At 43.0% G+C, this 18660-nt stretch overlaps 1 protein-coding gene across 4 annotated transcripts in view; it reads right to left on the bottom strand.

The window, feature by feature from the left end:
- Positions 1–3491: 3491 nt before the first annotated feature.
- Positions 3492–18660, bottom strand: part of EXOSC8 (exosome component 8) — a 58830-nt gene continuing 43661 nt past the window's right edge. For all 4 annotated transcript variants that reach the window (XM_029602732.1, XM_029602734.1, XM_029602730.1 and 1 more), the window contains one exon: positions 3492–3804. In XM_029602732.1, the coding sequence (XP_029458592.1) occupies positions 3689–3804 (116 nt within the window). In that variant the 3' untranslated portion in view covers positions 3492–3688. The remainder of the gene's footprint in view (positions 3805–18660) is intronic.

Raw genomic sequence — 18660 nt, 5'->3', positions numbered from 1 at the left:
ACGACCCAGCCTGGAGCTCTGAAATCCGCCTGGCCGAACCAACAGCCACCAGGAAAACCACCTTGAGAGTCCTTTAAGGTCACCCTCCTCAGTGGTCCGAATGGAGCCTCACACAAACCCCTAAGCACCAAATTAACACTCTAAGATGGACAGGTCTTCCGCACCAGAGGCCGCAAATGCTTCGCTCCTCGATGAAAACGTATGACAGCTGGATGCGCCAACAGAGAAATAACCCTGTACCTGATCTCTGAGACAGCTCAAAGCTGTCACCTGTACCCTAAACCAAACCCTTGATCAAACTCTCCAGGAAGAAAAGAAAATGTGTGATATGTGGAAGATTATCTGGCCTGCAACAAGGTGGCAATAATAAGTTTGGGATATCCATTCCATCTCCTCTCAAAAGCCAGGCTGTGAGCCAAAAGTGAGCCAACTGGTCCAAAAAAAAAAAAAATGGGCCCTGGCAGAGATTTGACAGATGGCCAAACTTCAGCAGTCCATCTATGGCCGTGTTGATGAGATCTGCGAACCATGGACAGCGTGGCCACTCCAGAGCCATCAGAATCACTGTGCCTGGATGTTTATCTTACCAGTCATATCACCTTTCCCACCAGAGGCCATGGAGGAAAAACAAAGCAGAATGCCTCGAGGCCATGGCAGAACCAGAGCAACTATGCCATTTGTCTCATGTTCTCTTCACTGGCTGTATAAACTAGATACCTTGTTTTGTCTGGTCACCATTAGGTCCATATGAGGCGAATCCCATTTGTTACAAATAAGACACATTGCCACCTCAGACAGCTCCCATTCCCCAGGATCTAAGATCTTCACACTTAGAAAAATCTGCCTGAATGTTGTCCACCCCGGCGATGTAAGATGCTGCTATTTTCTCCAAGTGCTGCTCCACACAGACAATCAATTCCTGAGCCTCCATCCGACTCTTGGTTCCCCTTTGGCGGTCGCATTGTCTGATAGGACTTTCATCAGATGATCGTGCAAACACCAATGTGACAGAAAGGCAAGTAAAGCGTACTGCACCGCTCTAGTCTCTAACAGATTGATAGGCCTAGAAGCCTCTTCCTTCGACCACTGGCCCTGCACAGCCTGACCCTGACACACTGCTCCCCAGCTGGAAAGGCTGGCATCAGTGGTATTATCACCCAATCTGGAACCTCCAATTCCACACCATATTCCAGAAGAAGCCACCACAAAAAGAGTCCAGCAGAAGGGGAAGATGAAACTCCTCAGACAACGGATTCCACCGGGAAAGAACAGCGCTCTGAAGAGGCCGCATGTGAGTGAATGCCCAAGGCAATAAGGCCATAGGACTTGCAATTAGTCCTACATCCTGGGCTCTGAAAGCTCAAACAGGTGATGACATGACGTAAGCATCTCAAATGGGTCAAACAAACTCCAGTGCCTAGCTGTCTTTTACCACACTTAAGACGCACTGGTCTGTGGTAATTTTGGCCCACTCCTCAAAAAAAAAAAAAAAAAAGCACTACACACCCCTCCTACAGCAGGACCCAAAGTGTGGACCAGCTTCGCCTTATTTGCTCCCCCTGCATCAGTACCAGAATTGTCCCGGGTCGTTCTCCTGCCACCACGAAAGGACTGACTCCAGGTCTGAGTTCTAGCTGCAGCCTGCTTCTGAGGACCTCCAGAACCTTTAAAACTGATTCAATTTTCTGTTATCTCAAAACAGAGCAGGAAAAAAATCTCTATCCTTTGGCTTATCTACTGGCAGCCTCTGCACCTTGGATTCTCCCAGATGTTTCATCTGCTCCAGGTCCTTTCCAAAAAAAATAGATTGCCTTTAAAAGAAAGAGCACCCAGCTGATATTTGGACCACATATCCGCTGACCAGTTACACAACCACAACAATCTCCTCTAGGAACAATAGAGGAAATTCCTCTATTTTAGAATCTTCCCGGTCTCCCACAGCACCAGTGCCAGCAGGAGAAAGCATTGCATATCTCCCAGCCTGAAGCCACGGCCAAATTAGATCATGAAGGAGGCGCTCCCAATGTGCCTTCTCCACCTTCCACACACACGATCCCCCACAAGGGCAGCATGAACAGCTATGCACTGTAACACATGGGCTGGAGCCACACACACCACTACCCCAGTAACTTACTTGCATCCCCCCCCCCCAGCGCTGCAGCTACTGACCGCCTGAAACTCTGACACACCAGCAAAGGAAAAAGATAAAGGCTCCCCCCCCCCCCAATAAACTTTAAAGAGCCAGTGCAGACAAAGCCAGAAAAACAAATACTTTCCTGCTCTTCAGGTTAGCTATGCAGAGCTGTCAGCTGGTCTCACTGATATCTCATGGGGTATGAGAGATCTGAACCACCAGATGTTCACCCCACGGAACCTCTGGACAAGTTAACAGAAGGGTCACCAAACCTCTCCTCGTCTATCTCAAACCAGGGGGGATGGCCCCACCAGGACCTCACAACCCCCTGGGAGGATGTAGAAATCATTTGAATTCTTTCAGTTTTCTTTTTCTCCCTCCAGAGTGCACCATCTACTTGAGACAGAGAAATACTGATGGACTGCAGGTGGCCCACTGGGTTATGTACAGTGACAGTGAAACTATCTCTGTCTCCATCTACTTGCAAGAATACAAATACCAGGAGTCTGGACTGATCTGGGTACATACTAGAATTCATAATTTTGAAGTGTGCTTACCCATTCTGCAGCTTGTCAGGAAGAGGTTGGTAGTGGCTCATCAAGGACAGTATGAGGAAAGAGATGAGTTTGGAGATTTCCAACATCACCGTTAACAATGGATGCTGACCTAAGAGGCACTCACTGTCACACCCAGGAGGCACAAGGCCTATGGTTAAAACAGGAAATGGAGTTGGTTCATCAACAAGTTGGAAACCAGAACCATTTGCCTAACTGGCCTTTCTCCCACTGATTTGAGGAGTGGGAGTCAGAGTCTTATCTGACAAAAGTGACAGCAGTGACACAGCTGAGCAAAGGGACAAAAAAAAATGTTCTGGTTGCCAAAGAACCAGCTATCCTGATGGAATGGGCAGAAAGACACTTAGCAGCACTGTTCACATAGCCAATAAGGACAATGCTGTACTCCTTTTTCTTCAGTCTCATCTCAGATGCTCCACCCAAGATAATGCAAATTAAAAGGTTTGTGTTTTTTTATTCCTTCCCTTTCTGCCTCTGACAGCAGTTGCAATTCTTTCTGCATTAAATCACCGACAGCAGCAGCTGCAGCACAAGTGGCTTAGCTGCAGTTTGACACCATTCAGGCAGCCAAACAAAAAGTAAAAAGCAGCAAGGTACACCAACCACTGCAAATTCTTGAGCCTTGCCTTCCTCACACACAAGGTAAACCAGCATGGATGGAGGTTTTAAACAATGTAGAGAGAGAGAGAGAGAGAGCAGTCGCAGTGAGAATGATGAATACTTTGACACAAGTCCCTCTGCTGAGAATTAGGAGCTCTGCACAAAACCAGTCTGCAATTGGAGACACTTTCAAAACATGTTTTACTTTGGGGGGTTTTTTTTTTTTACTATTATGCAGGACTGTAAATAGCAGAAAGACAGGACATTTTAGACATTAATATGAAACTCAAGGACTAATAACAGTATTTTAATATAAAAAAGTTTGTAATTATTGCAGTGAATTTTTACAGTTCCAGACTCAGAATATTTTGGGGCCTGTTTATTTTGACTGTATACTTTCCATTACGTCATCTAGGAGCTTCCTCACTTCCTTCTGTCTTGTGATTGCTCGACTGATGCAGGCCTGAAGTTTTTCTGCTGACATGGCACTTCCCCCTGAAAAATTGAAAATGAGTGATTTTTATATTCTTGATCCAACTGATTACATCAGGAGTAGGTAACTCTGGTCTTCACAATATCCAAAATGAATACAGATGAGATACAGTTTAAAAAATGGAAGCAGTACATGCAACTATATATCATGCATATTCATTGTGGATGTCCTGTTTGTGGCACTCCAATAACAGAGTTGTCTACCCCTGGATTATATATTTTGTGGATACGTAATAGCAGTCAATGAGAAAAACACAAGAACATAAGAGTATTTCAGATTATTAGCAAAATCAATGCAAGTGTGTGCTTCTCTATTAAATAAAGACCGATAGTTTGCTATCTGGGCCAAGAAAGAACTTGAGTGCCAGAATTTTGCTGAAGAGCAGGACTAATCTCCAGCAAAACAGGAGGTGGCATCACTTTTACTGCAACCATCAGACAATTATGTTCCTTAAATAGGGAACTGTAACCTCTAGCCCAGTGATAAATAGTCTCTCTGGCTGGATACTACTTCTGAAAATTTTCAGGTAAATAGGTATGAAAGTCTCTCTCTCTCTGGTACTTGGGATCCAACAGCAGAATCAGTGTAACATCTGCCCTTCCCATATTCTAGGGAACAGGGACAAAGCAAACACAATAAGGGTCTATCACTTATGGCATATGATTTTCAAGGCAGTTTTCTACAAAAGGAGAAATTTCCTTACTTGTTAATTTCCTTTCCATTAGTCCTGCTATACTAGTCCATTCATGACAAGTGGGTTATTTCCCCCTACCAGCAGACGGAGGCAGACAACACTGATTTCTCCTGTCACATCATAGCCACTACTTAGACGATGGTGCTAGCAGTGAGAATCCAGTATCCTCCTGCCAAAGCTTTGGATCAGACCTCATCCATCAACCAGAAAACTGAGAAGTTTCTTAGCAACCTAACAAAGAAAAGAAGAAAAAGGGACTTAAAATTAAGGAACAAGAAACACCAAGATCCTAAACCAGATGCTGAAACTAGAACAGTCTGAAACACAACCTTGCTTCCCAGGTGGGTCCTGGACTGATGTATCAGGACTAATGGAAAGAAAATTAACAGGTAAGGACATTTCTCCTCCTATTTCATTCTGCTACACCAGTGCAGCCATGACAAGTGGGAAGTACCACAGCTTCATCTACCTGGGTGGGAGGAAGCGAAAGCAGCCCGAAGGACCCTCACACCATAAGCCACATCCTCCCACACAGGACACATCCAGCCAATAGTACCTCACAAAAGTACGTAGGGAAGACCCCAAGTGGCCGCACTGCAAATATCAGCTGGCAAACATGTGCACCTCTACTTACGATGCCGATTGGGCCCTGGTGGCATACACATGCACCAATTCCAGAGGCTTCTTGCCCCTCCGCAAGTAAGCTGAATCACTCATCTAATTTACACAGCAAGCTAGAGTGGCGTTAAAGGCTGCGTCACCTTTATGTGAAACCCCCACCTCCCAAAAAAAAGATGAACCACCGGTCAGATTTGCGGAAGGCATCAGCGACCTCCAAGTACTGTAAGATATCCCTTTGTACCTCCACCCTCCTCCTGAGAGAAGGACCACAGTGAAATCAGCTAATTAATATGAAAGGCAGAATTCACGGTCAGGAGAAAGGACATCACTAGCCGATTAACCACTGCCTCTGCCAACATCACTAGGAAGGGATCCCAGGAAGATAAGGCTAGAAGCTCCCAAGATGTGCCCCCCACCCAATGCAGAACATACTGCAACCAAGAAGGCAGGCTTTAGGAGCTCTCATAAGGGTTCTCAGTACCAGACTGAGGTCCCAGAGGGGAACAATGGAACGGAAAGGCAGCCATAACCGTTTTACGCCCCTCAGGAAGCAGGACATAGAGTGCACCACTATAGAGACACACACTATGGGTCCCCAGTAGCAAGAAACAGCTGCCACATGCACTTTTAAGGAATTCAGGGTCAACCTTTTATCCGATCTCCCTAAAGAAAAGCCAAAATACACAAAATATCAGCCCACCAGGGAGACACTGATCTGGAATGGCAAAACTGCTCAAACAGGTGCCAGACTCGCATGTAAGCTATGGAAATGAACCATTTCAGAGACTTAAGAACTCAAGATATAACATACTGGTTCAGACCAACGGTCCATCAAGACCAGTATCCTGTTTCCAACAGTGGCCAATCCAAGTCACAACTACCTGTTAAATACCCAAACATTAAACAGATCCCATGCTACTAATGCTGGCAACAAGCAGTGGCTATTCCCTATTGATTAACAGCAGTTTATGGACTTCTCCTCCAGCTTGTCCTCCTGACTACAAAGAAGAAACTATAGCTCCACCGCAGAACACCCTTTCTTGTGGAGTAGACTCCGCTTAAGAGTCAGGCTGTAAGACAGAATAGAGCCGGATCCTCCATGACCATGGGCTCTGGGCCAAGAGATCCCTCGCCTTCGGAAGTTGCAAGAGCCGAATCACCTGAAACTGCAGTTGATTGATATACAGAGGTCTGCGCAACCAATCCAGCATAATACAAATGGATTTGGTTGCTCTCCAGCTATACATGTCGTAGAGGTCTGCCTAGGAGTACCCATAGAGGAAAGATGTACAGGAGCACCCCCTCTGGCCAGGGCTGTACTAGGGCACTGATCTCCATCGACCCTCCCCGCCCCCCTCGGTAGCTGAACAAACAGTCCGCCTTTACACATTCCATTGGTTGACATCAAAGCCAGCTGGGTACAACCCCACCTGCAGAAGGCTTCCGAGCTTAGCTCCCATTCTACGTAATCTAGCAGATGTCAACTGAGGAAATCAGCCTGTACATTGTATTGGCCAGTTAAGTAAGTCACTGAAAAGTAGCTAGAGATTCTTTTCCACCCTTGGGAAACATGATGTCTCCACCAAAACCCCATGACTCCTAGTTCGCCCCCGACAACTGTTACAGATTTGATAGTGAATCCCTTAGTAGACAACAGTCTTACCTTAGGCCGTGGTAAACACAATAAGCGGAGGCTGAGTGGAGTATCCCGAGTCAGGATAAGCAGTAGGCAAAAGGAGATTCAAGTCCAATCCGGGTCGTGGGCAGGCAGCAGAGTGCGAACTCCAGGAACTCCCCCTCAGCCAGCCTCATCTCTTCCACCTCTGGATGCAAGGGAAAAGCCCTAGATGACTTCCACTTCCCCCTAATAACTGGATCCACACTAGCATCCTGAGACTTCATATCTTTGAGGGGCAAGAGGAAACTACCTGCTCTATCACTCCAATGTTATCCCTATGGAACAGGTGGATTACAGAATCAGCCTCTAGCACAAAGGAATTTCTCATTCCTCCAAGGAGACCAAGCTTGCCTCATCTACTTAGCTCCCCCAGGCCTCGGGCCTCAATGGCTGCACATGCTCTCTCGGGCTGCATATGCAGTGGCAAATTAGGGGCCAGGGCTCAGGAACCTCACAGATTTCTGCAGCTGCACTATCCAATGAACTCAAACACGCAGGAGGCCTGATGTAATAATCGCCAGAACTCCAGCAAAAGGTCTCCTAGCTCCCCCCCCCCCCGGGGGGGGTGGGGGGACATCAGTGGTATTAAAGTCGAAGGCATTGCATCCTCCCCACACAAGTTTGCCGACATGGGAACTGGCAAAATGGCTGCCAGAGCAGCAAGGCCTGTACCAGACTATGTGGTAAGCCCTCTGGTTCTGCTTGGGACTGCTGCTGCTCATGAATGGGAGAGGAAAGGCCCTGCATCCAAAGTGTGAAGAAGTACTCGCCCGGCACTTCCCCCAAAGGCACGCAGGCTAAGCAGAGTGGCCCTCTTCTCCGTAGCCAGGCTGCACACACACCACAGGCACTACAGCGGCGAGCATGCTCCGAGTTTTCTGTTGGTCAGCCCACGTGCGACAGACCAGATAGTGATGTTCCCCCCCCCCCCCCTCTTTAGAGCCAACTGCTACTCACCATGCAGCCCTGAGAGGCCAGAGGGGAATGACTACTCCTGACTATACAGAGGAGAGAAGAGCCCCTGTATAGCTCCTTGCTGTTTCTATCATCTTTATTTTTTTTCTTTCTATACTCGCAAGCACAGGAGGAAGGAGGGGGGATGAGAGGACACCACCATCAAACCTGCCTCTCAAAGCAGAGCTTGATTTTTTTTTTCTCTGCTCCCCAACAGCACAACCAAGTCCCTACAGGAACTAGGCACTCCTTAGCAGGCTTGCTCTGCTGGCCACAACCAATGACATAGCCCGGGGTCTGATCCCTAGAATCAACGACGACCTGCTGCACCATCGAGCCATACCATCTGCTAGAGGCAGAAAATATTAGATTCTCACTGCTAATACCATCTCCTTCGTTGTGGCTATGATGTCTCAGGCGAAATCGGTTTGTTTACCTCCATTTGCTGGTAGGGGGAAATAATCACTTATCATGGCTAGACTGGTGTAGCAGGACAAGATAGAATGTGTATGTTTTTTGATAACTGGTATTGCTGGGGAGACCTGACCTGTCGCCCAGAAAAACAGTGCATTATTTCTGTTATATTTCTTGTGGCAAACATCTTTCAGTGTGGACAAGCAGGACTGATGGCACCGATGCAGAACGTGATCTCTCCCCACTCAGAAAGACCTAAAACTGTTTATACAGGTGTTTTCACATGTAGCCACTGTGCTATTTTCTTCAGTACATGTTCTTCCACTGAAATGCAAGGATGCCTGCTCTTTCTCTGCCACATCATCCCTATTTTGTTTCCTTATTTTATGTTTAATTCTCATTTAAATTTTCTACTACTTTTTTTTTGTGCTTTTTGCTCCATAACTTTATTTTTCTACTTTTGACATGTCAGGAAAACAGTCAATCAAGCTTTCTGTCAAATGTAACCCCAAAATATCAAATCTCAACTTTAATGAGCTCTGCCTACACTACCTGGAATATTCCCAAAATGCCTGAAACTGTATGACAAAGATCCTGTAGGCTCTTTCCTACAGAGATCTCAAACTGAAATTTCAGCTATCCTGTCGGAGAACAGGCTAAGAAACAAATTTCAGTGTCTCCTCAACATCAAAATCAAGACTCTCCAGTTATTAAGGACCAGTGCAAAAAAGAGACAAAAGATTTTTCAGTGCCAAAGATTCTCACAGAAAACAGAGGAAAATTTGTTCTTGCCCATTAATTTTCATTCCTATAGTACCACAGATCAGTCCATACTCCTGGGTTTTGCATCCCTGCCAGCAGATGGAGACAGAGAAAGTTTTACTGACACTGCTACATAATCAAGTGTGCCACCCGCAGTTTGTCAGTATTGCCTGTACCCAAGCATAAAAAAATCCATTAAAAACAGCAATAAATAAAACAAAATTTAGACAAAAAACTTTTAACAAGTCTGTAATCCATACCAATAAATCCAGATGAGTGGACGACTCTCCACCTCCATGGAGCAGGTGGGTTCTAGACTGATCTATGGCACCACACGAACGAAAATTAACAGGTAAGAACCAATTTTCCTTTCCATGTACGTACCCAGATCAGTCCAGGGTCCTGTGATGTAATAAAGCTCCTTACTTAGGGTGGGACCTGGAGAGTCCTCCTCGCTGGGTAAATGTAACATCTGGACAAGTTAAATGTAAGACATTGATAAGACAAGCTAAAAGAGAATTTGAAAAGAAGTTGGTCATAGAGGCAAAAACTCACAGTAAAAACTTTTAAAAATATAGCCAAAGCAGAAAGCCTGCAAGGGAATCAGTTGGACCGTTAAATGATCGAGGGGTTAAAGGGGACACTTAGAGAAGATAAGGCCATCGCGAAAAGATTGAATGATTTCTTTGCTTTGGTGTTTACTGAAGAAGATGTTGTAAAGACACTCGTTCCGGAGAAGGTATTCATGGGTAATGATTCAGATGATCTGAACCAAATCACAGGGAACTTGGAAGATGTGGTGGGCCTGACTGACAAACTGAAGAGTAGTAAATCACCTGGACCGGGTGGTATACACCCAGGTTCTGAAGGAACTCAAAAATGAAATTTCAGATCTATTAGTTAAAATTTGTAACCTATCATTAAAATCATCCATTGTACCTGAAGACTGGAGGATGGCTAATGTAACCCCAATATTTAAAAAAGGCTCCAGGGGTGATCTGGGAAACTACAGACCTGTCAGCCTGACTTCAGTGCCGGGAAAAATAGTGGAAATTGTCCTAAAGTTCAAAATCACAGAACATCTAGAAAGAAATGGTTTAATGAAACCCCTTGGATTTACCCAAGGCAAGTCTTGCCTCAAAAATCAGCATCTTTTTTTTTTTGAAGGGGTTAATAAACATGTGGAGAAAGGTGAGCCAGTAGATTTAGTGTATTTGGATTTTCAGAAGGTGTTTGATAAAGTCCCTCATGAGAGGCTTCTAAGGAAACTAAAAAGTCATGGGATAGGAGGCGATGTCCTTTCGTGGATGACAAACTAGTTGAAAGACAGGAAAGAGTAGGATTAAATGGTCAATTTTCTCAGTGGAAAAGGGTAAACAGTAGAGTGCCTCAGGGATCTGTACTTGGACTGGCGCTTTTCAATACATTTATAAATGATCTGGAAAGGAATAAGACGAGCGAGGTAATCAAATTTGCAAATGATACAAAATTATTCAGAGTAGTTAAATCACAAGCGGATTGTGATAAATTGCAGGAGGACCTTGCAAGACTGGAAGATTGGGCATCCAAATGGCAGATGAAATTTAATGTGGACAAGTGCAAGGTGATACATATAGGGAAAAATAATCCATGCCGCAGTTACACGATGTTAGATTCCATATTAGGAGCTACCACCCAGGAAAAAGATCTAGGCGTAATAGTAGATAACACATTGAAATCGTCAGCTCAGTGTGCTGCAGCAGTCAAAAAAGCAAACAAACAATGTTAGGAATTATTAGGAAGAGAATGGTGAATAAAAAAGGAAAATGTCATAATGCCTCTGTACAATTCTGGGCACCGCATCTCAAAAAAGATATAGTTGCAATAGAGAAGGGCGACCAAAATGATAAAAGGGATGGAACAGCTCCCATATGAGGAAAGGCTAAAGAGTTTAGGGCTGTTCAGCTTGGAGAAGAGACAGCTGAGGGGGGATATGATAGAGGTCTTTGAAGTCATGAGAGATGTAGAATGGGTAAATCTGAATTGGTTATTTACTCTTTCAGATAACAGAAGGACTAGGGGGCACTCTACATCCAGACGATAGTGCCTTGCAAAAGCATGCAGCGACTTCCAAGTCGCTGCCCTACAAATTTCCTGAGGCCAAAACAGCTGAGCCTTTGCCCACAAGGCCACCTGAGAACACGTAGAATGGGCTCTCAAACCTTCAGGAATCTGACACCCCTTGCTTATGTACATCAATCTAATGGACTCCCTGAGCCACCACTCAATGGTAACCTTGGAAGCTTGAGAACCTCACTTTGAACCGCTCCACAAAACAAATAGATTGTCTGACCTCCTGAAATCAATCATTACCTTGAGATACCTCAACAAACTCTGTGTTCATACAAAAGAGTAAGCTCCTGCGCATGAAGTGCAGAAGAGTCCACGGATGCCATCTTCATAAAAACGAGGGTACCGTCCACAAAGACACTCCTGAGTCCGAAATCTGCAAGAATGGATCACGGCAAGACAAAGCCTGTAACTGAGATTCTCCTAGCTGAAGAAATGGCCACTAGAAAAATGACCTTAAGGGTCAAATCCTTGAGCGTCGCTCTCCAAAGAGATTCAAAAGGTGCCTCATCTCTGAGGATGATTTTAAGATTCCAGGATGGACAAACTCCCCTCATGGTGGGCGCAAATTCTTAACTCTCTGAAGAAACCTAACCATATCAGGATAAGAAGACAGAGAGCAACCTTCTACTTTATCTCGCAGGCAACCAAGAGCAGCCACCTGGACCCTAAGATAGTTGAAAGGCAACTTCTTGACCAAACCCTCTTGGAGAAAAGAAGATCTAAGACACTGAAGATCATAAGATCTGCACGCCATTAGCAATACACCAGAACTCGAAAACCTTCCAGATTCTCACATATGACAAAGAAGTAGACGTCCGTCTAGCCTGAAGTAGAGTAGCAATAACCACGTTAGGTTCCAGACCAGGGCAGTCTCTGAATAAGCAGCCTTCACTGGGCCCTACTCTGTCTGGTGATGAGTCGGATGATTCGGGGGGGGGGGGGGCAGGTGTCCGGGGCATTACTGTCGCAGTTCAGGAGATGATCCAGATGAGGTCCTGGTTTTTGAGGGGGATGAACTTAAAGGTGGTCCATTTGTTTCATAAAGAGGAATTGGGGCCTTTGATTCCTCAGGTCGGAAGGAGCTTGGAAGTTGGGTATCCAGCTGTATTCACAATTCTCTATTCCAGAAGACTCAACAAGTACAGAAGATAAAACCTCAGTTCTATCTCTTCTATAGATAAGACAATTGTCTTGACAACTTCTAATTGAGCTATCTGATTCAAATGACTCATTTCTCCTATGTCTCCTACCTCTCATCAATCTTTGGATGACTCAACAGGACTGCCCTCAGATCTTTCTCCACTCAAGGATATGACTTATCCTGCCTTTCTTCATAATATGGCAGAAGTGATTCTATTTAGAAGAACAGCAGGAGCCAAAGAAAGATTTATTAGGTATTCTAAAATACTTACAAGTATTGAAGCAATTCAAAAATTACTTCAGGATCTTCAAACTAAGATGTGCTAAACTCCTTTTTTCATACTTCCAATTGCCAAGAAACTTGACCTTAAGTATAGAGTACAGTTCACAGGAAAGTTCAACTTCCTCACAAGTATGTAGTTGTGGAATTTGCTCTAAAAAGAGCAAAAAGATCCAAAATATATCCCAACGCACCACCTAGATAGGATGCAAAATTATTACAGAAAAAAAGGACTTTCAAATAGTGATACTGCAGAGCAGAACTTTGGCCCACCAATTCTAGATGGTACAATATCTAGGAAAAGATAAGATGTCTTGTCTCCTCTCATTTACCATAAGGATCATAAGACCAATTTACTTATTTGAGACTGTGTCAAGGTCATCTGGCATAAGAGCCAGGAGATTAGCTTGGCTAAAAGCATCAGATCTAAGAAGATATTCATGATAAGTTGGTGGACACCCCTTGTACAGGAGCTAATTTGTTTGATGAATAGGTAAAGAAAATGGTCTTTTTCTATCTGGGTCCCTCCTGTAGAACTCCAAGCCTCATTCTCTTAGCATACTAGATGACCTTGCTACCTTCCAAGTGCAACGTAAAAGCTTGAGGCTGTAGTGAAGGTTTTAGCTGATGTGTTCTATGATGATATGTTATATTTAGTCTGTATTGTGTTAGAACATAAGTAAAAATATTTACTTGCTGAATACCACATTATAGGTTTTTGGGAAAGGCAGTCGATATATCTATAAATAAATAAAACTCGTAAATAGCACTGCTGCACGGGTTCATCAAAACAGTCTGCACAGAGAAAATACTAAGTGCAGGCCTACAAAAGACAATTTTATTATCCTGGTAGAAAATACCAGCCATATTCTTCCCAAAGACACAGCAACACCTAGAGCAGTGGTAGGCAACTCCAGTCCTAGAGTGCCACCAACAAGTCTGGTTTTCAGGATATCCACAAGGAATATGCATGAGCTATATTAGCATACAATGGAGATAGTGCATGCATATTCATCTGGATAGTTTAGTTTATTGAGTTTTATATACAGTCGTTCAGACATGCCATCACAACGGTTTACAATGTTACAGGAAGAATAAAGTGTACAATAACAGGTATAAAAATATCAATAAAACAAAGATATAAAGCAATTAAATGAAATAGAAACTAACAAATACATTTTAAACAGTTAATTAAAATAATAAGAGACCTATTAAGAATAAAACCAGTAATTTGGCTGGGCTGTTCTCAAATTGGCTCATTATAGGCACTGCTGAACAGCCATGTTTTGAGCTCTTTCTTGAATTTTTTAGTCTCGGCTTGTAGTCTCAGATCCACCAGCAACGCGTTCCAAAGTTTGGGGCCAGCTAGTGAAATTGCTCGTTCTCTCACTTGACTCAGGTGTGCTGAGTTAATTGAGTTATCCTGAAAAACAAACCTATTATTGCACTCCAGGCTTAGAGTTGTCTATCCTTGCACTAGAGAAAGGGCATAGCCAAGGCTTACACAACAATCCTTGCAGAAGTCTGGTTCTACTTTTTGACTGCCGAACTCCTCTGCCCTACATCTCCCTCAAAATTCTTCCAGTGGGGGAAAGACTTTAGTTTTTTCACTACCAGTGGTCTCTCATTACCACAGACCCCTGGGTTCTCAGTATAATTCTCAAAGGCTATCACCTGAGCTTTCAAAATCTACTGCCCTCCCACTTCACCGGCATCACATCAGACTTTACCAGAACAATTTCAAATCTTGAAACCGAAGCTAGATTCTTGTCTACCCGAGTGATAAATTTGTGCCACTGACCGAACAAGGCAAAAGTTTTTACTCAAGATATTTCCTTACTCCAAAAAAATCAAGGAGGGATTGGCCTATTCTGGACTGAGGAACCTAAACAAATATCTCAATGTTTAAAATCTCAAAGTTCAAAATAAATTCACGTGGAACAATTATACCACATCTGAAAGTCAATGATTTGCTCACCATACTAGATTTAACAGATGCTTACACACACATTTCCATTCAAATCGATCTCAGGAAGTATCTATGCTTTACAATAGCCAATTATCCATTCAGAGTAATCCTCTTTGGCCTAGCAGCAGTCCCAAGGATGTTCACAAGTGTCTAGCAGTGGTAGCTGTCCTTGTCAAGAAGAACAATGTTTTAGTTTTTTCCTACTTAGAAGACTGGCTAATATCAAGCAAATCCTGTCAAAAAGCAAACCTTACCACTTTGTAGACAATACATGCCCTCTTTTCCCTAGGGTTTGTTGTCAACTTCCAGAAATCCAATTTGGTCCCAACTCATCAATTATACTTATGAGGGACCTATGTAGACACTCAGAGGGAAGGCCTTTCTTCCACTCTAAAGAATGTCCCCTATGATTCACATAATCTGCACCTTAACCATTCGACCATCAGTATTGGCCAGAATTTTCATGGAAATATTGCGCCACATGACAATAGTGCATGTCATACCATTCACATGGCTACATATGAGACTACCTCAAGGGCACTTGAAATTTCAATGAAACCAACATTTACAGCCAGTATTTCACAGGATACATCTTTCCAGAACGCTCCTTCATTCGTTAAAAAGATGAACTTAACCATTAAATCTTTGCGGTCCGCTTTTTCATGCCTTGCAGATTCAGCAAATTTACCAATGGATGCTTCCAATCAAGGCGGGGGGAGAGAACATCTCAACTCTGTTTATTCCTAAGGAGCTTGAATCATACAAACACTTCACATCAACCTGCTAGAGCTAAGAGCAATATTCAAAGCTCTACAAGTCATTGAGCTATGGTTGAAAGGATCAGTAGTTCAAATCCAGATAGACAATTAGCTAGCTATGTTCTACATAAATAGGAAGCATGCAAGATATGGGATTGGACTATCCCATGACAGCTTCTCTTACATACAATCAATCTACCAGGCAAAGAATGTCTTAGTGGACACACTGCGTCATCACCTTCAACCACACAAATGGTCACTCTATCCCAAAATGATTAAGTTCCTCTTTCTCCTGTGGTTTATTATCTCTTTGTAGCTCTGTTCAACCACAAGCTCCCTCTCTCTACTGCTCCAAAAGCACCTGAATGCCTAGTGTCAAGATATGTTTTCCATTCCATGGAATCAAGAACCAACATATGTGTTTTCCACCAATACCGTTCATATCAGAGATAATCAAACTAATAAAACACAAGGGAAAAATGTTACTCATAGCCCTCTTTAGCCACTCCAAATATGATTTCCATGAATTCAGTGCTTAGCCATTAACTTAACCAGCATGGCTGACTATACCAAACTATTTAAATCACTACAATAAAACACTTCTGCTTCATTAATACTCATGGCATGAATGTTGAAAGCAGAATAGTGTAGGCCATGCCATTACCTGCAGAAATCAAAGGAAGTTATCCTCACAACAAAATGATCATCCACTAGACATTGTTACAAGTTTAAGCAGAAAAATGTTTCTGTTTGGTGTATATCATAAAAAGAAGATCAGTTCATCTATTCAATATCAACTTTGTTTTGATGTCTCTCCAGTTCGGGGTTAAGAATCAATCTCATCAGAGTCACTTAAGTGCTATTGCAGAATACTATGAAAGGAATCCACTTTGAAGTACCTGAAAGGTGGATTATCTATATAAATAAAAATGTAAATGTTCGTTTGTTCAAAATCTTAAATCTCTGAAATTTTGAAATTTTGACACAACATTGCATTCGAATACGTGCTTGTTTTTTTTATATACCTATATCATATCGATGTCATACCTGTGACAGGTAAAAACATGCTTTTTGGGAAAAACAGCACCATCTGTTGGACATTTATTTATTTGGCATTTTTGTATATACCGACAACCGTTTGCACATCGTATCGATTTACAAATAACTTGGAACTTATAGGCTAGGCCTTTACATGGAACAGTAAACTATAAATAACAGAGAAACAAGAAACCAAATTACACAAAAAAAAAAACTTATTTACAAAATTACAAAAATAATCAGTGACAATAAAACAGGGGTTCCAGATAACAATCATATGGTGGGAGTAGAGGACGGGTAGGCCTGTAGGAAAAGCCATGTTTTTAGGTTTTTTTTTTAAATTTAGGAGTGGATGTCTCAGTGCGCAGATCTGGAGGGAGGGAGTTCCAAAGAGTAGGGCCCGCGAGGGAAAAAGCTCTGTTCATTGTGGCGATAGGCTTGTAGGGTTTGATAGCGGGAGTGCGGAGTGTTCCTTGAAGGCTGGACGAGTGGGTCTTGTGGAGGTGCGCGGGAGGAGGGGGGGGGCGGAGCCAGTAGAGGTTTTCATTTATAATACTTTTGTGGATGAGGGTTAGTGTTTTGAAGAGGATACGTGATTGTATTGGTAGCCAATGTAGCTGATAAGAGTTGGTGTAATGTGGTCTCTTTTTTTAGTGTTTGTAAATATACGTGCTGCGGCGTTTTGTAGGAGTTGCAAGGGTTTGGTGTGCATGGAGGGGAGGCCAAGGAAGAGAGCATTACAGTAGTCGATTTTGGAGAAAATAATAGACTGAAGTACTGTGTGAAAGTCGGAGAAATGCAGTAGGTCTGAGTTTTTTGATAGTTTGTAGTTTGAAATAGCAGTCACTTAAAATAGTTTTGATAAAGGGTTTGAAGGTGAGTTGGTTGTCAAGAAGAACACCAAGGTTATAGGTGTGCGAGTGGAAGGTAGTGGAGGAGTAGGAGAGGGGGACAGAGAGTGATGGGAGTTTAGTGGAAATGATGAGGAGTTTGGTTTTTTGAGGGTTGAGGGCAAAGTGCATGTATGTGAGGAGTTAGTTGATGGCGGAAAGGCAAGATTCCCAGTTTTGGAGGGCGATCTGGAGGGAGTCAGAAAAAGGGAAGAGAATTTGCACATCATCTGCGTAGATGAAGTGTTTGATACCAAGGTTGGTGAGGAGGGTGGTGAGGGGAAGCATGTAAATGTTGAAGAGGGTAGAGGAGAGTGAGGAGCCCTGGGGAACGCCATGATCCAGATTGATAGCATCAGATTCATTGTTGTCAGTGAGGACTGTGAAATGACGATTTTGTAGGTAGGATTTAAACCAGGAGAGTGCGGTTCCAGTAATTTATTTATTTATTTATTTAGAGGTTTTATATACCGCAGTACGTAAAATATACATCACCGCGGTTTACAATTAACAATAAATTAGCAACAAGGCTTTACAAATAACAGAATTAATAAATATTAATTACATATAACAGGATTAACAGCTAACAGGCTGTATCGATCGTGGACCATCCATAAGGAAAATGTTTAACATACAATAATGATATTGTAGTAATATTATCATTTACGAAACAACAATATAACAAACTAGAATATAATACCATAACGGTGCTGTGGGATAATACAAGTTCTAAATTGAATTGAAGATAACACAATACAATATATCATGTTCAGGGAAAAAGGTGGGCGTAAGGGGGCGGAGGAATAAGGAGAGAGAATGTGGGTAGAAGGGACATGGAACTGGGAGTTATCTTGGTGAGGTAACTAGAGTGTCATATCAGTTTAATTGTATATCATAGTGTGAAAGCTAGTTCAAATAGCCATGTTTTGAGGTCATGTTTGAATTTCTTATGGCAGGGTTCCATTCACAGAGCAGTGGGCATCTTGTTCCATAAATTTATTCCAGCTATGGAGAATGCGCGGTCTCTTGTTGTCACGTGTTTGAAATGTTTAGTTGGGGCAGTTGCAAATTTAGCTTGATGGATACTTCTTATTGGTCTCTTAGAGGTGCGGAAAACAAACTGCTCTGAGAACCATTGCATCTCTTGGTTATAGACCGACTTATGAATAAGTGAGAGTACTTTAAAGCTAATTCTAGATGCTACCGGAAGCCAATGTAAGTACATGAGCGCTTGTGTAATATGCTCATGATAGCCGGTATTGGTGATTAGTCGAGCTGCTGCATTCTGTAACATCTGTAAAGGTTGAATAGCGTTTTTAGGGAGACCTATTAGTAATGCGTTACAGTAGTCAATTTTTGGTAGTATAGTAGCTTGCAATACTGTCCGAAAATCTTGTGGATGTAGTAGGGGTTTAATTCTTTTTAGAGTGTGAAGTTTGAAGAAACCATTTTTTATTGTGGCTGATATGAATTTCTTTAATGAAAAATGGTTGTCGATTATTACGCCTAGACTGCGGACTTGCTGTAGTTGGGGGATTACTGAAGTAG

This window comes from Rhinatrema bivittatum, chromosome 5 (assembly GCF_901001135.1).
Source record: "Rhinatrema bivittatum chromosome 5, aRhiBiv1.1, whole genome shotgun sequence".
Lineage (NCBI taxonomy): Eukaryota > Metazoa > Chordata > Amphibia > Gymnophiona > Rhinatrematidae > Rhinatrema > Rhinatrema bivittatum.
This window is presented reverse-complemented; position numbering and strand designations above follow the sequence as displayed.